Source organism: Grosmannia clavigera, assembly GCF_000143105.1.
Source record: "Grosmannia clavigera kw1407 unplaced genomic scaffold GCSC_140, whole genome shotgun sequence".
Lineage (NCBI taxonomy): Eukaryota > Fungi > Ascomycota > Sordariomycetes > Ophiostomatales > Ophiostomataceae > Leptographium > Leptographium clavigerum.
Genome location: NW_014040801.1, coordinates 70371 through 91915, shown reverse-complemented (window position 1 = coordinate 91915; position 21545 = coordinate 70371). Strand labels below are relative to the sequence as shown.

Below are 21545 nucleotides of genomic sequence, written 5' to 3'. Positions count from 1 at the left end.
GGCCGACAAACTGCCAGTTTCGCTGCTGTTGGAGGCTGTGTGCCTTTACGGAGCGTTGGTAAGTATCTACTGTAAATGACGAACAACGTTTACGTGTCGGCCACAGTGTCACGTTGGCGGCTTTGCCGTATGTTTGATAGCTTTGACCGTATATATTGGAATCACCGTTCTTCTCGTCACACTGCAAAAGATATGTACATGCCCAACGGCACATCTGCTCACCAGGCGCCATACTTTGGGTCTATTGACGCGGCGCAGCGATCGGCTCCCAGGAGCTGATCTTGGGCTTGGTTCTGAAGGTCGGAAGAGTCAGCACGACGGGTCGAGGCCTAGCGAGCCGGAAAGAGCATGACATACGTGTTGTAGGTCTTAAAGGCACCGCGGGTGGCCGTGTAGTTGGGCTTGTGCTCCAGGGTGACCCACGGGCGAGAATCAGCCAGTGCCATCAAGGGATCCTGTGTAGGCGGCTGGTCGACGGAGTAAGAGAGCCATGCGTGCCACAGAGGCTCGATCTGGCCACTGGTAACAAAAAGATACACCGTCAGCATTTTCCTCTAGCCTTGGCCCGTCTGTTAGGTCTCGCACGTACGGATCATAGTCACGCTTCTTGTAGTCGATCCAACGGGTGCGCACTGTTTCCGGGGTCCAGTTCGTTCGTCTGTCAGCGTTCCTCTTCCATCTGCGCAAAGATCGAATCCGAGCATTACGCACGTGGCAGCTCCTCTTCCATGTTTTCGTAGTACTTGTTTCCGGCCTTGTCGACGCCCATGAGGGTGCCGGCCTTGGTGTCACCTATAAAGAAGGGGTCTGTGAGTCTTTCTGTGCTGATGTGGGCTCGCAATGCCTGTCTGGGAGAGGTCTTTACCGATGTACTAGATTTGTGGGCATCCAGACGCCTGGAGTCAGTCTGTGTCTGGAAGCAGTAGAGACTGGGCCGGGACCGGCCTGTGGGAGAGGCGACATACGTTCAGTTGATGCCAGTATTCCTGTTTCGAGGCGAGAGGGCGAGAAGTTAGCAGTGCACGTTTCGGTTAATTCGGGCGGCCATCGTGGCCGGCTCGCTCGTACCTTGATGCCAATGCGGCGCAGGTAGCCGAGAGTACGTGAAAGCGTCGACATTTCGGGCAGAGATGGGTCGCGGTCGGCAGAGGATCGGTTGCGCAAGAGCAAGATGGCGAAAATCACAAAAGAGGCTCTATTTCGTCGGTTGATGGCGGAGAGGAAGAAGCAGCAAAGTGGGTCCAAAAGTGAAGATCTACAGCCAATAGGACAGCTTGACGAGGCGCATTACTAACATCGCACGAATTGGCCCAAACGGAAAGCGACCTTTTTCCGTAGCAGTTTCGCGGGACGTTGGGGCCTCTCTCCGTTCTGTCCGCTTGCATACGCCTGTTCTTCCCCCCCGCCAGCTGCTTCTGTGCCCCACCGGCAATGAGTGCTCGCGGCGCTGCACGATGCACCGCCGGCTGTCTCTCAGCAGCTTCATCATGCCGGCAAATCGCCGGCCACAAGCGGGTGCTGCCATCTCAGAGCGCAAGTCCGACTAAGACGATACAGGTGCGACACAGCAGCACCGGCGCCAAGACCAGCAGCAGCCGGTCGCTGGTATGGATCCGGTGTCTCTTCTCCAGCGGCAGCGTCAGCGTGGGTCGCCGGCTGTCGTCCACAACTGCTGTCGCTGCTGCAGCCAAGAGCGCAAAGCCCGTGACGATGATGGCCAGCGCCTCGGGAATGGCATCTGGAAGCGCGGTAGTAACGGTGGCGACGGCTGGGCTCATGCTGGCTCCCTTTGTCGACGAGTTAGACCGCATCGCGCCGTGCTTCCGCATTCACGGGTCGCAAGTACGGGTGCTCGAGACGCCAGCTGAGTTTTACGAGACGCTCAAGACGATGATCCGTGGTGCTGAGCATCGCATCTTCTTGTCGACGCTCTACATTGGCAAGTCGGAAACAGAGCTGGTGCGTGGTTTTCTTCTTCTTTTCTTCAATCTTTTTCCTGCCGAAAATCCGAGCTGATGAGGCGGGCGCAAACGATAGATCAACACTCTGCAGACGGCATTGCGCGCAAAACCGGCCCTGAAGCTTTCGATCGTCACTGACGCGCTCCGTGGCACGCGCGAGTCTCCTGCGCCGTCGTGCGCCTCGTTGCTGGCACCGCTAGTGGCCGAGTTCGGGGCCGATCGCGTCGAGCTGCGTATGTACCACACGCCGAACCTCACGGGTCTCCGCAGGCGGTGTATTCCCAAGCGGATCAACGAAGGCTGGGGGCTACAGCACATGAAGCTGTACGGGGTGGATGACGAGATCGTGCTGACCGGGTAGGTGGTCCCTATTCCCACGCGGGATGATGATCTAGGCTGATGTCTTGCTTGCAGGGCCAATCTGTCCATGGACTACTTTACCAACCGGCAAGACCGCTACCACGTCTTCTCGTCCAGAGACGTGACTGATTTCTACTGGCAGCTGCACAGCGCTGTGTCCTCGCTCAGCTTTCAGGTTCGGCCATCGCCAACGGCCGTTGACAGCTTCGAGATGGTGTGGCCGGACGACAACCGGGCTCCTTCGCCGCTGGAGCAGCCGGGTGCCTTTGTGACGGCAGCTACAGGCGTGCTGCATGGCCTGGTGGCACCGCAGAAGGCAGCAGCAGCAGCAAGCCCGGGTGCAGACACTTCTGTGTATGTGCTGGCACAGATGACGCAGCTGCTTCGGCCCGACAGTTCGACCGAGCGACCTGCACTTACACACGTGCTGCAGACGCTGTCTCGGCCCGATTATGCCGGCTCGTCGTGGACGTTCACGGCTGGCTACTTCAATCCGGCGCCGTCGCTGACTAAGCTGCTACTCTCGACAGCGGCCGCGACAGGAACGGTCATCACGGCCTCGCCGTATGCAAACGGCTTCTACCGGTCCCCGGGAGTTTCAGGCATGCTTCCAGACGCCTACACGTTCTTGGCGCATCGTTTCCTCAAGGCGGCCGACCGCACGGCAACATCGGCCATCACGCTCAAAGAGTGGCGACGCGGCACCGTCGGTCAGCTCGGCGGGTGGACATACCATGCCAAAGGCCTCTGGATCACGCTGCCGGGCGAGATGTCGCCGGCAATGACGCTGGTGGGCAGCTCCAACTATACTAAGCGCAGCTACACCCTGGACCTCGAGGCAAACGCACTGGTGGTGACGCGCAACGCAGCGCTACAGGCTCGCCTTGGCGCCGAGGAATCCTGGCTGCAGACATATGCGCAGCCTGTCAGCCGCGATGACTTTGCCCAGCCGGAGCGACGGGTGCGCGCGCATGTGCGTCTGGCCATGTGGATTGTACAGGCGCTGGGCGGCGCTCTATAGGAGGCAAGGCTGCAAGGGTATATTCATGTATGCATATCTCTGTTAAGTGAATATTCGCATAAGCTACAGATATCCAATCAAACAAAACAGGATACCCTCATATCTTTATAATCTCTACCCTCGCCCGCTCAAAGATGCCGTGGCCGACCATCTGCTCTCCGTCCTGTGCAAGTGCCGCACTGTCGACCGCTGGCGGATACAAGGTCATGCGAGCATACGTCCCTGCGCCTCGCCGCTTCGACAGGTAGCCCGGATTGATGACCAGCACGCTCTCGACCACCCTGGCAAACGGCGGCAGCGCACTCGGCACGACCAACACGTCCGGCCGCACGTTGACCATCTCGCCCAGCTTCAGGTAGCTCGTGTCAAGCATCGCGCCCGTGGCCACGAAATCCGTGTCGGCCACGCCTGTGCGCGGAAGACTGCGGCGATCTACCGGCGGAAACAGCGGGAAGTAATGTCGCTGCTCCAGCAAGTAGCGACATGCTCGTGACATAGCGTTGGCATCAGCCAGCCGCCCGCCCGACAGCTCCTCGTGCCGCAGCTCGTACAGCACGTCCTGTGACGATACCCCCAGCACCATCTCGTTGATCGACAGCGTCATCGGGTTTCCTACGATGCGCACAGCTTTGGGCAGTCCTAGGTCTCGCCGCGAAAACGCGTCCTGTGGCCACGACACGTGCCGGTCCAACACGTCTCGCACCGACGGCACCAGCAGCACCATCACCGCCGGGTTGGCTGTCGTCAGCTGCTGCAGTGCTGGTGCCACTAGGTAGCGAAACACCGTCGCCATCGTCGCCGCGTCCGGCTCCACCACCGCGTCCTCTGGCAGGTCAAAGTCGCCTGTCGCGATCAGCGGGTGGTCTGCATCCAGAAACGGCCCTGCCAGCACCACCGCGTCCACTCCGGTGTCGGCTGCCTTGCTGCAGAGCGCATGCAGCGGCTCAAAGTCCAGATTGTCGTCCGCTGTATATGGCCCTGATGCGTAGATGATGTTCAACGGTGCTAGCGCGTTTTGTGTGTTGCTGTTGCCGTCCACGTCCATCATGTCGTCCTCGTCGCCGTCGCCACCACCATGGCCACGCATCTTCTCGCGGTGTCCCATCAGCGCCGTCAACGAGGATGCCGCATTGGGCAGCAGCGGTAGCTCTAGCACTTGGCTGACGGCAAACGCGTGACCCGACGAGTTTGTCCCGCGCAGGGCCACAATCTGCCCGGGGAAGAACTGGAAGCCCTTGAGCCGCCCGAGGTCCAACGGCACGCGTAGCCCGCCGCCCCTGCGTCGTGACGTCTCTAGAACCGCTGAGGCCGCGTTGAGCTTGCCCGAGGCCGAGTCTGACGCTATGCGGCCTACGGCCACAATCTCGGCCGTGCCCTGGCTGGCCGCGTTGCCGATCTCGTCGTCGTCGAGCTTGTGGTGGTCCAAAACCAGCTTGGTGAACTCGTCGATCCGGTCGTCCAGGATCTCAGACGCCTCCGAGAGTTTCATCGCCATCGGCTTGTAGCCCAGCTTCTTCTGGTCCGAGGCCCCTGTCAGCTTAACCCGCGGCTCTGCATACGGCGCAATTGGCCGCTCTGCTGCCGGGAGCTGCCGGTTTAGAATCTCGATGACATCGCCCGCATTCTGCCGGTCGTTGAACGAGGATGGCCTGTCGCCAGAGTTGTGCCAGGGTTAGAAACAGGAATACCTCGTATTGCTGGCTGTGAAAACGTACGCAATTGCCCCCATAGCACCGAGCTGGTCGGCCAGCTTCGACGGCGTTTTGTGGTCTGGTGAGCTGCCCATGTACTCACTCTTCACCCGTGAGACCGAAGGCGTGCTCTTTTTCCCAGATCCGACATTGTTGCCGCCCGTCTTGGCTGATGTGCCAGGAACGAGGCCGTCGAGCCTGCATGCAACAGCTACGTCAGCAGGAAGACGAGACCGCGAGGAAAACCCGCCAAACGTGCAACTCACATATCAAAGACACCGCCTTGCTTGGCCGCATTTCTCTGCGTGGCTGCCAGCCGCCTGACCTCAGATTTCGGTTTCTTGTGTACGCTCAGCGACGGCTGCTGTTCCTGATTGCGCCGCTCCAGCGCGTCCTGCAGATCTTGCTTGAACGCGCGCAGCCGCTCCATTGACATCGCCGCTGCCTCCAGGTCCATCTTGATGCAGTATGCCTCCCACTTGTAGAACAGCTCCTGCACTGGCAGTCCGTGCATCTTCATGATTGACTGCAGCTGCATCACCACGTCCGGCTCCAGGGCCTGCCCACCCGTCGCAAACCGCTCGTTGAGCTTTGCCACCGTCGTATCGGCCATTGTGTTTCGAGTCGTGCGGCGCAGAAGAACGGACCAGGTTTGCCGCGTCGCTGCCAATTTGGGAGACGATGCACCTACGACGCGTTAAGTGCCCCACCAATTCGCGTACAGTGATCATAAACAGTGCTCGTGTATATATGCACGGATCTATTGACTGTGCTTCGCCACTTTACATTGAGAACTTGGAAGTCATGCTATATCCTATCCAGACGAGTGCCCATTCGCATTGCTTCCTTCAAGTCCAGTCGCCTTAGCACTTCTAGCCATGTTGACCTCTCCAAGTGCCCATTTATCGCCTGCCTTCGCCTCCAGTCTAACCATTAAATGCAAATTTTGGTCGTCCCTGCAATCCCGAACATGAATAACGCAAATCCAATGCCATAAAGTAAACTAGAACGCCAAAAGGGGGTAAAATAAGTTTAAAAAGCAAAAGAATACCCCAGCCCGCTGCTGTATCCCGTCCATATGTCCCTGATGGGTCAGCCCCAATCACTTATGCAGTATGTGTCGCTTAGAGCTGCACCAGGCCGCTCATAATTTTGACCTCTTCGCCCGGCTGGAAGGGCGGCAGGCCAATGTAGGGACAGGTCGAGCAACGGAACGCATCGCCCAGTGAGCAGCTGTTGCATGACCCAGTCTTCCCCTTGATCGTAAAGTCCAGCTCGTTGAGGTCGTCCGAGTCCAGCTTGAACACGTTGCTGAGGTTGTTGTCGGCGTCGGCCCTCCGCGTCCGGTCCTCTTCCTCAAGTCGCTCAGCAAGTCCGCACGTGCAGTCCTTGCACGGCCGTCGCCGCTTTTGGCCGTCCACGTTGCATTGGGGAGCTGCAGTTCCGGTGTCAGTAACAATTGTAGGTAGAGTGGGGTATCGCCAGAGAGACAGGGGTTACAAGCGGCATCGGCTTGCACGACTATCGCTAACGAGGTGAGATACTCACGTTGCTGAGGAGGTCTGTTTCGCTCTTCCTGCGTCAACAAACTGTCTTCGTCTACTAGCTCGTCGCCATCGTTGTAGTCATCGAGATTCAAGGTCACCACCGGGCCTTTGCTCGTAGCGACAGCTGCTGCAGGCGCCGTCTTCTTCTTCGCGCCGAACCGCAATGGCACGACCACCTCTGCCTCCTCTTCCTCTGTCTTTTCGAACACGCCATCCTTCTCCACGAGGCCGGCGAGGATAGCCTCACGCGCCTCTGCCCCCTGGAGGCGACCGCCGTCCTGGAGCTGCAGCTTAGCACCGACCTTCATGGACGGCACCAACGCTGTATAAGCACTGCGCTGGAGCAGCTGGAGCGCTTCGGTGCGGTGTGAGCCATTGGTGTCGGTCAGGACGAGAACAAGATCGTACGAGGCTGGCACTAGGGTGACAAGACCGGCGGCAACTCGATCGAGCATCTGCAGGTCAGAGGTGGATCGGTCATGCGTGGCGAAGACGGCCCGTAGTTTCTCCTCGTGGGAAGCGACAGACGGCGGTGCAAGCAATAAGGTCTTCGAGCTAGGCAGCTGCTGCGCCGTCACTCGAATGGCATTCGTCTTTGAACCCGCTGCCGTCTTGAAGCCAGAGAAGTCGACGCTGTCATCGAGCATGTCGATGGACACGGAGGGAGGCATCGTAAGCCGCTTAGATCGTCGTCCGCAATTTTATCACAAGATATAGATGAGAGAGACGGGTATTTGGCTTTCCGATGTTGAAGGACTGAACTGAATGTTATGGAGAGCAGAACTGTTGAGCGAATACCAAGAACAAGCTGGGGGAAGCCTGTCGAATGAGACGGATTTGTGAGCAATTTCTAATAGAAATAACAAACAAAAGAAAAGTCCGTACTGGCTGGACTGTCCATTCGGGGGCAAATTGGCGGGGTGTACGAGAAATATTTTCCTCCTCCAGTGAACTGTTCCGAGTTCGGGGTCAACTAGGGTAGCCTGTAGACGCTAACAGCTCGATTAAGCCGCTGTCTGACAAATCGAACAGCCTTTGTAGCCAGTGATAGCGATGCCTTTCTCAGCGCGGTGTGTCTGCGCTACTAGTTTGGCCTCCAGACTTCCGGGTCGTCTCATACTCCGTACAGGGCGTCGAAAGCAGCGTGCCTTATAGGGGATCTTGTCGTATCAAGACTAGGCAGCAGTGCTCCGGATGTCGGCTAATTCCACGTAAAGCGGTCAACGCTGCAAGACTGCGCAATACGAAGTGCACGACTGCAATCATGGGATTTACATCATTGACATGCTATTCAGGCCATTTACGCATTAGCTCGATAAATGCATTTACAGCTTTGCTACTCTATATTCATATAGGAGCTAATTACTTATGTACATAGACCGTACACATACAGCTGAGGCAGCTCCACCCAGTTCTCTCCTTTTCTGACCAGCCTCTTGGGTTCGATCGCGCGCATTAGCCAACGGGGTTCTTACCACGGTCTATATAGCTGTCCACCGAAGCCCACTGTCTGCGAAAACGCCAGCATACCTTGCCATTTCCGTCCACAGCTCACACAATGGGCACAGCACAGACCGCGGCGGCTGGTTCCTCAGCTCTACAGGAGAAGCAGGCCGACGGGCCTCGCAAGACGCCCTTTGAGCTTCCGGAGGCTGGCTGTAAGCCGGCGGCCCGCCCGACCCTGACGGACGCACAGAAGACAAAGTACGACTGGCTCCTGGAGCAGGCAAAGAGCTGGACCGAGGTTGCGTCCGAGAAGGACAAGGGAGGTCCCATCACAGAGGCCGAGCAGTTGTGGCTGTCCCGAGAGTGCCTGCTGCGCTTTCTGCGCGCAACCAAATGGAACGAGAAGGAGGCGGCCAAGCGGCTGCAGGAAACGCTCAGCTGGCGGCGCGACTACGGCGTCGAGTCGCTGACGGCAGACTACATCTCGCCCGAGAACGAGACGGGCAAGCAGCTCATCTTGGGCTTTGACAAGGAAACCCGAGTGTGTCAGTATCTGAACCCGGGCCGGCAGAACACGGAAGTGTCCCCCCGCCAGGTGGAGCACCTCGTCTACATGCTCGAGCGCGTCATCGACCTGTTGCCGCCCGGACAGGAGACTCTGTCTCTGCTCATCAACTTCAAGCAGGGCAAGAGCCGCACCAACACGGCGCCGGGCATCGGCCAGGGCCGTGAAGTGCTGCACATCCTGCAGACATACTACCCCGAGCGCCTTGGCCGGGCGCTCATCGTCAACGGTGCGTTCTCTGGGTTGCACGCTGGCCCCAATTGAGACCGAGTCAGAGACTAACGGCTTTTTGTATAGTGCCCTGGGTTGTGTGGGGTTTCTTCAAGCTGATCACACCGTTTATCGACCCGTTGACGCGCGAGAAGCTCAAGTTCAACGAGGACATGAACCAGTATGTCCCTTCGGACCAGCTGTGGTCGGACTTTGGCGGCAAATTACAATTCGAATACGACCATGCGGCGTACTGGCCAGCATTGACAAAGCTCACCGAGGAACGGCGCGAGGCACGCAAGGCGCGGTGGATAGCCGGCGGATCACGAGTTGGTGAATTCGAAGACTACCTCAACGGCGCCTCTGAGACGGGCGTGGCGTCTACTGAGAAATAGACAGGCTCGGAATATGACCCTGCAAAAGTATCGAGGCCGAGGAGAATGCATCTGCTTAGATGGGCAGAATTAATGGAGAGAGATCACTTGGAGCATATTGTCTGTAGATGCGCATTCTAGCCTGACTGGCGCCCTGTCCCAGCCAAATTCCTGTTCGAGATAGACATTGTAATAATACCGACGACAGATTGATGCATTTACTCTGTGCAAGCAAGGCTGACAGCACAAAGCACCCAGGCCAAAAAAGCACCAGTCGGTTTTAGCGGCAAGGCCAGGGCCCCACATCTGTCAGCGTCTCGCAAAAGCGGTTTAAAGCTGGGATCAAGATCTCTCCCCTGAACTGCGTCCAGAGCCCCCTCCCCCTCCCACAGACGCATTCGCTCTTTCGTGCGCGCAGCCCCCCCGCGGACGAGGACAGCGCTTCGATTCCTCCATCCCGTGGCAAGCCTTGCGTTCGTTCACGATGAGCGGCGTGGGCAAAGCGACGGGGCCTTCGCGGGACTTGACACCGCAACAACAACAGCATGGGCACGACGCCGCACAACAACACCAGGGCCCGCAGCAGATGGTGCATGGCCATGGACAGAATGGCCTTCGTTACCCGACCAGTGGCAAGACCATATACCACCGCCCGCTGAACCGAACGCGCACAGCCGAGCTGAGCCAGTCCAGCTTTGCCTACCTCTTCTCGGAAATGGTCAGCTATGCGCAGCACCGGGTCACCGGCATCCAGGATTTGGAGAAGCGGTAAGATCTGTCCCGGGAGAACCTCCTGGTGTTCTGGTCCCGTCTAACTGGCCAGGCTCAATGTACAGGGTCACCCTATCGGTATGAAGCTGCTCGACCTCCTGCTCTATCGCGAACCTGCACGCACCCAGACACGCCCTCTGAACATCATTGCGCTTCTACACTTTGTCAAGATCAACGTGTGGACACACCTATTTGGCCGTCAGGCCAACGGACTGGAGAAGAGCAGCAACCCGGACACGCCCGACGAATATATGATCATCGACAACGAGCCGCTCGTCAACCAGTACATCAGCGTGCCACGCGAAATGAGCCAGCTCAACTGCGCCGCCTTTGTGGCAGGTATTGTGGAGGGAGTCTGTGACGGAGCCGCCTTTCCAGCACGCGTAACCGCTCACACCGTCGGCCGGGCTGAGGAGGGTGAGATGTGGCCTGGCAAAACGGTGTTCCTCGTCAAGTTCGAAGCATCCGTGCTAGACCGGGAGACCTACTTGGGAAAGTCATGATACGGGAAAGGTAGTGGAGTGGCAGAAACTCATTGCCGATGGGACAGGATTATGAGACAGATGATGCGAGATTGCAGGTGGTATTCTTGGCGGAACACTGTCATTTCTAGCATGTATTTGGGTATCGACACGGCTCGGGCGTTTGTTGGTTGTTTCGGGCAGAATCACGGAATAAAGTTTTGGTATCCAATTCGTCGTAGCTCGCTTGGAAGCCAATCCAAACGTTCGTAAAGTGTAGCAGCGGTCGGTAGTTCCAGGCCTGACATGTATGTGCCGCTGTTCGTCTATATCCTCCATTCCACGCCAAAAACGCCATTCTGTGATCAATCCCATCTACTTCACCGCGGCATCCCATTAAATGCCCTTCCGCTGCCACTGTGTGAGCGACTGACACCTCCGGTAACGTTGCTGCTACCTGCTGCGCCGCTGCCGCTGCCGCTGGCAACTGTCCCGAGCGTATTGCCGCTGTATCCGTAGTAGTAGGCATAGTATGCATACGTGTTTTCCGTGGGGCCCTGGTTGCCCCCATCGCTTCCGTTCGCACCGGCGACGCCAGCAGCTCCTCCACTACTGCCTCCCGGCCCCTGGTGCATCAGCGCAGCCAGACCGAGATCCTTCCAGGCCGGCTCGCGCACAGCCTGCGTGGCCCTCTGGATACCGAAGGCGGCATGCTGGTCTGGCACCACGTCGTCCTCGTCCTCGGGGTTGATCGGCTGGTGCTGAGGAGGCACGAAAATGTCGTCATCGGGCAGGCGGTCCTTGCACACATCTTCGAACAGATCGGCATTGCGCGACTGGTGCATGTGCACCGAAGTGTAGCAGCCGTCTTTATTCTAGCATTGGGATAAATTCGAAAAGTCAGCATGGTAATCGGCTGCTGCGCTGCAATTGGACTGTCGAAACTCACCATGGCAGACGACGATGCTTTGCTATCAAAATTAAGCTAAAGGTGTGAACATACGGAGTACATAGTAAGAAAGGCGATGGAAAATGTCCACTTGTAGATTAGCTGCTCAATTGTAGTGGGGACTATTTAAAGACTCCATATTGGTACTCCGTACTCAGTACTCCGCACTCCGTATAACTCTGGCCTACGGGGTTCTGCCTTCCGCCTAGTTGTCAATTGCCGGTGTCAATGCAATTTCAACGCCTGGATTCAACATAACAACCCCGCCCATCTTTTTGTTCTGAACGCACACGTCATTAAGAGGATATGACAGCAGATCAAGCAGATAATGCAGCACTACCTGCACGCTCGTTTCATTAGCACATACTTGCGCTGTGCATCCACCAGACGTCGCGGCACGGCACGAATTCTGCATAACATCCATCATCTTTGTTGCCCCTGTATTTGCCATCAATTCAATTGCCTCCATGCAGTCGTCCCATATGATTCGTGACGTCTGTTAAAATGTCAGATTTGTTCTTATCCACGTTTGTGCAAATATGTGTATTATATCTTACCTTGCAGCAAGTATATCTTCCGTATTCCCAGCCAGGACAGTTAGAGAGATCCAGTGCCGTGTCGTAGGGAAATTCCGTACCCTGGGCAGCCTTGGCTGCCGAAACCGAATTAGTGCTGTGGAGCTCAACTACATCGATGTCCGGGGAGACTGCGTTATCGTTGACGATCATTGCCGATGTACCCAATCCTTGCAGATGTACCAGTGTGTGCCCATCGGACCAGACGACTTCACTGGCACTCTGGGTGCAGCTGCTCTGTGATGGATTGGCCATAATCGAACCAAAAGGATCTTCGAGGACATCCGTGAAATTCGCCAACACGTCCAAGTTGCAAAGTGTGCCGAGACAAGCCCCATATTCTACTGAGATGCACTTCTCGGTCGGAATCGTCAAGCCTCTGCGCTTGTGGTCCCTGTTATAAAGCTCTTTGAAACCGTTGGCCAGGCCGCGGCAGTTGTTCATGACGGACAACTAATTATTAGAGGGCACAGATACGACTTGTCGGCATTATGCTTACCTGGTCAGATGTGTGCTTGCACTTGAGAGTTGGCAGCTGTGTGAAGTCAATCTCACTAATAGAGACAACCTGACTAGCGTCAATGATGGACATGTCTGCCCCCACGATGTCGGTAATGGGGCTGGCATTGACAGATACAAAGGGAAGTTTCAATGCCAACGTAATCAAGAACAGAAGAGCAAATGTCGTCCACATTTTGTGTATGTCGACTCTGAACTTAGAAGAGTGGAAATAGACTTTGTACTGCCAGAATGCACGTCGGGACAATGTCTGCATAGCAATCTGTTGAGAGACTCTATCAGTTGCTTGAGTGGTCTCCAGTTTAGTCATTCGCGAAGGGTCGTGTAGACTTGTTTTCACGAGATATCGCGTCCTTTATGTGACAAAAAGCACCTTCCAGATTAGAATAACGAAAGAGGAAAGAGCAATTGTCCGAAAGATGCCTTTCTGGTAAAGTTGTGTCTTAATACCTACAACTAGTCATAGTTTTAGTCATGGCAGACATAGAAAAGGCATATATAAGTCCATAAGAGGACGTAGGACAAATTCAGAGCCATAGGATTTCATCAAGCGACGTACAACGAACTGCAAGCAGACAAATATTGAAATTATTAACACAAAGTGAGGACAATTTCACATGTATCACGCAGATTTTGATACAATAGTTGTACATATTGTTAGTGTTCTAGACCTCGCCAATGAAATATAAGTTCTGGTCGGTTTGAGTGCAGACTAAACAGGAGTTCAAGATGCCCGTATTTACCGTGTACTTGCATGTGGAGAACACTCCACTAAACGAGATCCTGTTTTCTTATCTGCGATAAGATTTTTCAAAATTTCCCCCCATCGGCTTCGTCAAGAAGGTTGCCGTTTTTTGCAAGTCAGCTTGCAGCACTGACTTTACTTCTCAGTATTTTATTTTGTTATATATAGTCATGGCAAAAACACGACCGGGTGCCCCCCGAAAACCGCGGTCAAAAAGGGGCCATGGGGGTCAACCACAGCCCCGATCAGCGGCAGTAACTTCCCTAGCAAAGGCGGCCCAGAAGCCGACCAAGACGGTGCAGACGTTCATGAATGCGACCGTCGCGGCAATGACACAGGGCGATGTGGATTCGGCGTTGACGTCGGCCCGGGCAGCCTACGCTGTGATTGCGAGTGCCGGATCGGAGGATGACGACAATAGCACTAACACGACTGTGGACGGCATTGGCAAGGCGGCTGTCTGCGCTTTGCTGGGCGAGATCCTTCTCGAGAATGGCGACGTCGAGGTTGCACGACAGGTCCTCACAGTGGCCGCGAATCTCGACACCGATGGAACGCTTTCAGATGCGCTCGGCGGAGGGCCGGACAAGTATTTCTACCTGGCGCAGCTGAGCGAGAATGGCGGGCGCGAGAGCGTGTCCTGGTTTGAGCGGGGAGCTGCTGCTCTGCGGTCACGTCTACAGCAGGCTGGAGGCGAGGCAGATGAAAAGAGCGAAGAAGGCGAGAAGACGGCCGTCGAAGAGACCCGCGACAAGCTGGCTCAGGTGCTGTGCGCAGTTGCTGAGGTGTGGATGACAGACCTCTCCTTCGAACCCGACTGCGAGGCCCAGTGCGAGGCGCTCGTTACCGAGGCTTCGCTGCTCGCACCCACATCTCCCGACGTTTGGCAGACCCTGGCAAGCGTTCGTGTCAGCCAGGAACGCCTCCCTGACGCCCGCGCCGCTGTCCAGCGCAGCCTCGATCTCTGGGCCGATCTCCCACCAGACCACCCGGCGGTACCCCTATTCAGTGTCCGCGTCGGCCTTGTTCGCCTTTTGCTGACTGTGGATTGGGCTGAGAAGGCTGCACACATTGCGACAACGCGGCTGTTGCGCGAGGACGACGAGGCCGTCGAAGTGTGGTACCTTGCCGGCTATGCACACTACCTTCAGGGGCAGAAGCTGCGGGAGGGAGGTGAAGATGGCGAGTCCGAGGAAAAAGCAAAGGGAAAAATTAGGGAAGATGGCGAGGAGAAGATGGCAGATCAGGATGACGACTCTTCCGACCACCACTGGCAGGACTATTGGCGGGACGCTCGTCGGTGTCTGGGGCGGTGTTTGAAAGAGTTCAAGCGGCAGTCGTACGAGGATGAGCGACTTGGCCAGCATGCGAAAGAGCTTTTGGACGATGTGGTGGCGGTATTGGGGCCAGCGCCAGAGGGCGAAGACGAGGAGGACGAGGGCGAGTGGGTGGATGAGAATGATGGGGCGGACGACGATTCTGAAGATGATGACGGCGACGAAGATATGGAATAGACAGCTGGCCCTTGATTCCGGATTTTGGACACTTTTTCTCACACGCTTTTTATAGGGGGGCGTTTGGCATCACAAAAGAATCATAGCATTTTCAGCCCTGAGGGCTTTCTTTCGAGTATGTGCTTTATGAGATGCGTCGAGCATATGACGGAAGAGGTGGTTTCCCTGTGGCAATAAGCCTTCTCGTCGTTTATTCGGGGTTGTAAACGTTCTGGTCGCCCCAACAGCTTGATGTAGATGTTTGTGCCATTTCAGTATGATGACTAAGCCTATGCCTCGATCTTGAGTTTCTGCACGCCCTCAGTCGCTCCGGCAGCACCGCCGTTGTTGTCCTCGCCTTCAGCGTCCACATCGATATCGTCTTCGTCGATCTTGCCCACCAGGCCGCGCTCCCACAGCTGCCGACCTGTTAGCCGGGTGCCGTCCTTGCTGCCGGCACCGCCGCCGCGCCGCTTTGCCAGCTCCGCCAGCCGTTCCTCCTCTTCTCTCTTCCGCTTTTCTGCCATCTCCTTGACAAACGCATCCCGCCATCGTATAAACGACTCTGGCGTCACCATCGTGCCGTGAAACTTCTGGTTCTCTTCTCGCTCGGCTGCCAATGCCTTCTCCTCGCGTTTCCGCTCCTCGGCCTCTTGCCGTCCGATAATCAGCTGCTCGGCCGCTTCCTTGAGCGTCGAAACCAGAGTGAATACCATCGCCATACCAAGGCTCTCCTGGACAGTGTCCGCGAGGCCGGCCAGCAGTTGTTCCTTCTCCTCGGCGACATTGAGCAGTGGGTGCTGCACGGCGCCAGCCGGCGCCAATAGGTCCAGTTCAGGCTCTACATTCGGGTAGTCCTCTGGATACCGTACTGTCAGCAGGATAACAGGCGCCTCAGCCTCTTCGTCATCGTCGCCATCTTTAGCAACTTCCGGGAGGTCGAGCTTGATGGCGATACGAAATTCGGTCTCGGATATGTCTGTGATCTCGTCTGGGAAGATAGAATCGAGCACCTCCCGCTCTTCTATCTGGTCTTCGCGGCCCATGCTGGCGTTTGTGTGGTAATGCGACAGGCGACAGGCGACCAGCTCCTGTTCCACATCAAAAATAGACGTATAAGAGGGGTATCATACTCCGTACGGAATACAGGTGATCGCATGCTGTGGAGATGCAAAGACCTGTATCTCACCGCCCGGCAGTATCGATTGAGATAGAAAAAAAACGATAAGGATTTTTTTTTCCCGACTAAGTCTCTACCCATCAGGAGGACGTCTCGTCGGTCAAGCGCAATTTGCCATCCATACAGCGAAAAAAAGCAGCGGCCATGTCAGCAGTAAAAGGAGGCGAGAAGAGAAAGTCGTGGTCTGCTGAGAAGGCGGTCCCCAAGAATGGCGCACAAAAGAAACGGCGACTCGACAGCAATTATTCCAAGCCTCCGTCCGAGAGCAAGACTCCCCAGAACGATGACAAGAAACAGCATCAGAACGGGTCAGGCTCGGGTGACAATGCCAACGAATCAAACGGTAGGCTCTATATATATAGCACACATAGCAAGGACAATGACCAAGACTTGGGCTCCTGCTGACACGATCACAGGCCTGAGCTCCAAGGAGTCTCACGCAAAGCAGAAGCAATTGGCACTGGAGCGACGGGCGGCAAAGCCACTGGCAGACGAGCTGGCACGGGCCAAGAAGCTGTGGGAGCGGTTGCGGCGTAAGTCGCACGTTCCCAAGGAGGAGCGACGGGCGCTGGTGGACGAGCTCTTCGGCATCACGACGGGCCGGGTCCGTGACTTTGTGCTCAAGCACGACGCAGTGCGGGCGGTGCAGACAGCGGTCAAGTACTCGACACACGAGCAGCGCAAGGTGATTGCGGAGGAGCTGCGCGGGACGTACGCACAGCTGGCTGAGAGCAAGTACGCCAAGTTCCTGATCGGCAAGCTGCTCGTGCAGAACGACGAGGGCGTGCGCGACATGATCATCTCGGAATTCTACGGCAAGGTGCGACGGCTGATCAACCATGCGGAGGCGTCGTGGATTCTGGACGACGTGTACCGCGGCATTGCATCGAAGCGGCAGAAGGCGCTGCTGCTGCGCGAGTGGTACGGGGCCGAGTTTGCCCTGGCCAATGCGGCGCCGACGGGCGACATCACGGCTGAGCTGTCGGAGATCCTGGCCAATGACCCCAGCAAGCGTGGGGTGATCCTGAAGAACCTGCAGTTTATGATCAACACGCTGGTGCAGAAGAACCTGACCGGCTTCACGATGCTGCACGACGCCATGCTTCAGTACTTTGTCAACGTGCCGGCCGGGTCGGAGGACCACAAGGAGTTCATGGAGATGGTCAAGGGCGACGAGAGCGGCGACCTGCTCAAGAACATGGCCTTTACCAAGTCGGGGGCGCGGCTGGTCTGCCTGCTGCTGGCCCACGGCAGTGCCAAGGACCGCAAGCTGCTTCTGCGCACGTACAAGGATACGTTCCAGCTTCTGTGCGGTGACACGCACGGCCACACGATCATCCTGGCGGCATACGACCTCATCGACGACACGGTACTGACCAGCAAGGCCATTGTGCCCGAGATCCTCGGCAAGAATGAGGAGAAGGGCGTGGAGAACATCATCTTCTGTGCCAACGACCTCAACGCGCGCACCACGATCCTGTACCTGTTCGAGGGCGCGTCCAAGGCGCTGTTCCCGGCCAGCCACGCTGCCGATCTAGCCATTCTCGATGAGATCCACGCTATCCGTGCGACCACGAGCAAGAAGGACCCCGAGATCCGTCGCCGCGAGCTCGTTGCCGCCATGTCGCCGCAGCTGCTGGCGGCCATTGCGGCCTCACCCCGCGATCTCGTGGCCTCGTCGTTTGGCTGCCAGCTGGTGACGGACGTGCTTCTGTTTGCTGTGGGCGACAAGGCGCCGGCGCTGGCGGCCATCGCGCAGACGGCAGCTGGACCGACGAGCGGTGAGGAGGCCGAGGGCGGCGAGTTTGCGCCGTCAGGAGCTCTGCACGTGTCGCAGTCGCTCTTCGGCACCCGCATGCTCAAGACGCTCGTGGCCGGTGGCCGGTTCGACCGCGAGACCGGCCAGGTCAAGCCCGTCGACCCGCCGCTGGGCTTCGCCAACATACTGTATCCCCAGATCCAGGAACATGCGATAGAATGGGCCACAGGCTCGGCCAGCTCGTTTGTCGTCGTGGCGCTACTCGAGGCCACCGACCTGGACAAGGCACACGCTACCGAGCTGCGCAAGCTGCTCTCCAAGAAGGAGAACCGCAAGGCGCTGGAGAAGGCGGCCACGGAAGAGACGGCCGAGCAGAAGGCAAAGCGGGAAGCGGTCGCATCAGCGGCCGCGGCAGAGGCTGCCGCCAAGACAGAGACCGACGACAAGACGGACAAGAAGGACAAAAAAGACAAGAAGGGAAAGAAGGGCAAGCAAGCAGCAGCAGCTGCTGCATCGGACCGGCCGGTGGGCAATGCCGGAGCGCGACTGCTGCTGGAGAAGCTGGCATGATCCTTGTCAGGCCATCCTCCTCGCATTTGTATAAAGGCAAGATTCGCAGGGCGTTTGGGGGGAAATGCATTAATTGAATAGAACCCGTCACATATGACTGAATCGCTGTGGTCTCGTGGTATGATCTGTGCAGCTGGTGGCTAAAAGCAACTGCGCTGTCCGGTTGCCAAGACGAAAGGATGGCAGACTTGTCCTGTACTGCACATCCAGTTTTCCGAGTATGGATTAGTCCTGCTGCAGGGTGGTACTTGAAATAAAAGCTGAGCATTAGTAATGCGACGTATCGAAGAAGCAGACGCAAGAAGGTGGAGAGAAAGCAAGGTGGCTGAGCCTTGCATCAGAGTCAAAATTAGTGAGAGTTGGAAACAGAAAAGCAGTAATGCACACGCGATCCATGCCAATACGAACTGGCCAGACCACTAGAGCGGCCTAAAACGTCCAGCTTGCGGGTCCGGCCCCCAAATTGCAGCACCCGACCGACGCCGAGGTCGTCTCGTCTGGTCTCTTGTTGGTGAAAAGGGGGGGGGGGGGGGGGATGCAGGGTACGATGCTAGCGAAGCCACGACGGACGGAGGTATGTTGAAAGTGAAGGACGAGGCTGTTGGTAGGTGGCAGGAGGTTTGGTATTACCGGAGCAGCCATGCAAGACGCAGGTAAGATAGGATCTTAGCGTTCTGTTGTGCCTCTGCATGCCGGCTGTCCGTTCTTCTTGGCCGTGAGATGGATGATATACCTTTGCTGGTCCCGTCTACATTCTCTGTCTGGCCTTGTGTCGTTCCTCGTTTTGCAACGGTCGTGTTGGTGAAAGAGCTGTCCAGCGCTGCATCATCTGCCGTATACAACTGGTGTTGTTCTGGCACAGAGCCGCCATGCGTTCTCGCCTGCTCCTCAGCCGCGAGGACTGCTCCTCCGGCACCCAATATTACACCTGTGCTTCCAACGGTTTCTCCGGCTGCTGCTCTGTCGATGCGTGTGACTATTCCGACGGCTGTCCTGACAGCTCCGCGACCGAGTCGTCAGGCATATCGTCGTCTACCGTCACAACCATTGTCACGACTCCGACCACTTCGAGCCAGACGCCCGTTACTCCATCGCCTTCTAGCACCGCTGCTCAAAACTTGCCGTCGATCTCGTCGTCCGCTTCTGATCCATATTCCACCCCCCTAACGCGCAGTGCGGCCAGCAAGACCAGCCATATTGCCACCAGCACAACCGGCCATACTGCCTCCAGCACGCCCTCTACCGGAGTTGGAAGCGGCAGCACCCCGTCTCCTGCTGCTATCAGCAAGGGTGCCGTCGCCGGAATTATCACGGCAGGCGTTCTCGCCTTTGTTCTTTTGGCCGCCTTTCTGATCTGGCGACACTGCTGGCGACGGCCAACGAGACAGCAGACACAGCAGACACAGCAGCCAGAGAAGCCCGAGCAGCGAGCAGCCGGCGTTCTTGAAAAGGGGCCTGACAATGGCGGAACCGGCAGTGTTGCCTCGCCCCAAACGACCAGCCCCGTGGACGGCAGCACTGCCTCGCTGTTCGGCGAGGTTTCTGCTATCCCAGGAACCCTCGAGGCCGTCCTGGCACGCTGGGGCCTCCACGGCGCCCGGCTCACGGCCCTGCGGCATAAGCGGTTGACGGGATCTCTGCGCAGCCGCAACGACATTGCTGATCTGGGTGAGTGTTTGGTTGTGTTTCTGTCTGATTTGGCTGTGATTTGGACTGAAGTTGGGCCGCTCCTTCGTTCCTTCTGTTTTGGGCTTGAGTCCCCCTCGCATCCTTAATCCGTCTCTCTCACTTTGTCCTATTCCGTGCTTCAGCTGTCGGTCTTCAACCCTCACTGATATCAATAGGGAGCTATCTCGGCCCTGTGGCTGGAACGCCTGCCCGCCTGGCCGAGCTCGACGCCCAAGGCCCTGCAGTCTTGGCCGAGCTCGAGTCTCAGACGACGAACTACTCGCCCCTTCTTCCTCAGCACTCGCCAGCAATGTCTTCCAGCACTGGTAGAAGAACCACGGCCGCTACTTTTGTTTCGTCGTGGCGCAGCAGTAGCACCGGCAGCGCTGCCGGCATGCTGGGTCCGGACGTCGTGACGCCCGAGCTCGACAGCACACCACGTATGGAGATCATGTCAGTGCCACTGGCCGACACCAAGAACCAGGGACTCCCTTTTCAAGCGCCGACCACAGACTGGCCGCGTGCGACACTGGATGTAACCCACAAGGAGCAGACTCACGGGTTGCACGTAGGCAGCTGGGCGTCTTACCGACCATGAGCTTCGCCCGCGCTGAAGGGTCTTCTTTCCCATTACTTTTGCTCCCTCCTGTAATATTTCTGTGTCTTCTTACGTCTTCCCGGGCCTTAACTTTTCCCGACTGGTCTGTTTTGCCGTCTTCAACATATAGCAGTCTCGCTAGAAAGGATAGATGGATAGCCAGATGACCTGAATAGTAATGAAAGGAGATAACGTGCCACTGTCCAGTCGGAAAGAACAGCACAACCGATAAGATCGTCAGAAAAAAAGTACAAAACATGTCCATAAAAGCAATTTGCCAGATGGCCAAGCATTCCTGTCCCTCTGTCCCTTCTGCTCCCCTAGTTCCCCTTTTGTGTCCCTTGCGCCGCCCCATGCAAAGAAAGCCCGCCTGGTCTTCTGGCCGTGTCCGGCCGTTCGCTCGGGCTCAGCCCTGCAGCTTGCCCATCTCCTCGAGCAGTTCCAACAGGTCGTCGTCGCCAATTTTGTTCGTCAGCGACGGAATCAGCGTCTTGGCCTCCTCTACGCCTTCGGGGCACAACGACCCTAGTGCGGCACGCTCGAACTTGGTCAGCTCCGTGTGTGATGCCAGCAGCCGCTCGACCGCCTCGACGTTCTCCTTGCGCTTGAACCGAGCAAACGCGTCCAGGTAGTCGACAGTCTTAGTGAGGACTCTGCCAAGGTGTCAGTGATGCGAGCTGCAACAGCAGTGGCCCACAGGTCCGATACGCACTCTGTCTCGTTCACGTTCTTCTGGTCATTGCGCCGCTTGGCCATCAGGGCGTTGATCACTAGCCATGCCTCCGACAACGACAGCGTCTCCACGCCCTCGAACTCGCCCAGCCGCAGCTCGGCCCCAGCCTCCTCCTCGCCCGGCGGCGGCGGTTTGGGCCGGGACGTGGGCACCTGCGGCATCATAGACGAGGGGGGACGAAGAGCGAGGCGGTGGCGGGTACGGCGACAGCGACAGCGACGGCGACGGCGACAGCGACGGCGAAAGAAGGAGGTTGGGAACGACGACTACACCAGGGCCTCGTGGACGACACGTCGTGCTGCACAGAAGGGCTGCTGCTGCTGCAACGCGTCACTCGCACTGTTGCCAA

The 21545-nt window shown here is 57.2% G+C and overlaps 13 protein-coding genes across 13 annotated transcripts; 6 read left to right on the top strand and 7 right to left on the bottom strand.

Moving 5' to 3' along the window:
• Positions 1-241: 241 nt before the first annotated feature.
• Positions 242-1119, bottom strand: CMQ_879 (NADH-ubiquinone oxidoreductase subunit; the record flags this gene model as incomplete). Its single annotated transcript, XM_014317958.1, has 7 exons — positions 242-293; positions 358-519; positions 590-632; positions 712-792; positions 866-872; positions 966-986; positions 1069-1119. The coding sequence occupies 7 exons, from the start codon at positions 1117-1119 to the stop codon at positions 242-244; spliced, it is 417 nt and encodes a 138-aa protein (XP_014173433.1).
• Positions 1120-1431: 312 nt separating this feature from the next.
• Positions 1432-3342, top strand: CMQ_1477 (cdp-diacylglycerol-glycerol-3-phosphate 3-phosphatidyltransferase; the record flags this gene model as incomplete). Its single annotated transcript, XM_014318556.1, has 3 exons — positions 1432-1959; positions 2038-2318; positions 2376-3342. The coding sequence occupies 3 exons, from the start codon at positions 1432-1434 to the stop codon at positions 3340-3342; spliced, it is 1776 nt and encodes a 591-aa protein (XP_014174031.1).
• On the bottom strand, positions 1801-2390 carry CMQ_584 (uncharacterized protein; the record flags this gene model as incomplete). Its single annotated transcript, XM_014317663.1, has 2 exons — positions 1801-2012; positions 2033-2390. 2 exons carry the CDS (start codon positions 2388-2390, stop codon positions 1801-1803), a joined length of 570 nt encoding a protein of 189 aa, XP_014173138.1.
• A 97-nt stretch (positions 3343-3439) lies between the features above and the next one.
• Positions 3440-5646, bottom strand: CMQ_1042 (DNA polymerase alpha primase associated subunit; the record flags this gene model as incomplete). Its single annotated transcript, XM_014318121.1, has 3 exons — positions 3440-4991; positions 5058-5231; positions 5300-5646. The coding sequence occupies 3 exons, from the start codon at positions 5644-5646 to the stop codon at positions 3440-3442; spliced, it is 2073 nt and encodes a 690-aa protein (XP_014173596.1).
• A 511-nt stretch (positions 5647-6157) lies between these two features.
• On the bottom strand, positions 6158-7251 carry CMQ_462 (anamorsin family protein; the record flags this gene model as incomplete). Its single annotated transcript, XM_014317541.1, has 2 exons — positions 6158-6468; positions 6582-7251. 2 exons carry the CDS (start codon positions 7249-7251, stop codon positions 6158-6160), a joined length of 981 nt encoding a protein of 326 aa, XP_014173016.1.
• Positions 7252-8138: 887 nt separating this feature from the next.
• On the top strand, positions 8139-9196 carry CMQ_900 (cral trio domain containing protein; the record flags this gene model as incomplete). Its single annotated transcript, XM_014317979.1, has 2 exons — positions 8139-8820; positions 8889-9196. The coding sequence occupies 2 exons, from the start codon at positions 8139-8141 to the stop codon at positions 9194-9196; spliced, it is 990 nt and encodes a 329-aa protein (XP_014173454.1).
• Positions 9197-9659: 463 nt separating this feature from the next.
• Positions 9660-10449, top strand: CMQ_1694 (bet3 family protein; the record flags this gene model as incomplete). Its single annotated transcript, XM_014318773.1, has 2 exons — positions 9660-9943; positions 9999-10449. 2 exons carry the CDS (start codon positions 9660-9662, stop codon positions 10447-10449), a joined length of 735 nt encoding a protein of 244 aa, XP_014174248.1.
• A 338-nt stretch (positions 10450-10787) lies between these two features.
• On the bottom strand, positions 10788-12625 carry CMQ_1049 (apc13 domain containing protein; the record flags this gene model as incomplete). Its single annotated transcript, XM_014318128.1, has 5 exons — positions 10788-11282; positions 11357-11392; positions 11724-11852; positions 11914-12384; positions 12431-12625. 5 exons carry the CDS (start codon positions 12623-12625, stop codon positions 10788-10790), a joined length of 1326 nt encoding a protein of 441 aa, XP_014173603.1.
• Positions 12626-13503: 878 nt separating this feature from the next.
• On the top strand, positions 13504-14709 carry CMQ_1300 (tpr domain containing protein; the record flags this gene model as incomplete). Its single annotated transcript, XM_014318379.1, has 1 exon — positions 13504-14709. One exon carries the CDS (start codon positions 13504-13506, stop codon positions 14707-14709), a length of 1206 nt encoding a protein of 401 aa, XP_014173854.1.
• A 269-nt stretch (positions 14710-14978) lies between these two features.
• On the bottom strand, positions 14979-15734 carry CMQ_737 (rwd domain containing protein; the record flags this gene model as incomplete). The annotated part of the gene is made up of 1 exon (XM_014317816.1): positions 14979-15734. The coding sequence occupies one exon, from the start codon at positions 15732-15734 to the stop codon at positions 14979-14981; it is 756 nt and encodes a 251-aa protein (XP_014173291.1).
• A 278-nt stretch (positions 15735-16012) lies between these two features.
• CMQ_434 (pumilio domain containing protein) lies at positions 16013-18197 on the top strand (the record flags this gene model as incomplete). The annotated part of the gene is made up of 2 exons (XM_014317513.1): positions 16013-16211; positions 16285-18197. 2 exons carry the CDS (start codon positions 16013-16015, stop codon positions 18195-18197), a joined length of 2112 nt encoding a protein of 703 aa, XP_014172988.1.
• Positions 18198-19066: 869 nt separating this feature from the next.
• Positions 19067-20463, top strand: CMQ_471 (uncharacterized protein; the record flags this gene model as incomplete). The annotated part of the gene is made up of 2 exons (XM_014317550.1): positions 19067-19865; positions 20042-20463. 2 exons carry the CDS (start codon positions 19067-19069, stop codon positions 20461-20463), a joined length of 1221 nt encoding a protein of 406 aa, XP_014173025.1.
• A 406-nt stretch (positions 20464-20869) lies between these two features.
• On the bottom strand, positions 20870-21360 carry CMQ_1687 (DNA directed RNA polymerase 2 polypeptide d; the record flags this gene model as incomplete). Its single annotated transcript, XM_014318766.1, has 2 exons — positions 20870-21116; positions 21176-21360. The coding sequence occupies 2 exons, from the start codon at positions 21358-21360 to the stop codon at positions 20870-20872; spliced, it is 432 nt and encodes a 143-aa protein (XP_014174241.1).
• Between the last annotated feature and the right edge of the window lie 185 nt (positions 21361-21545).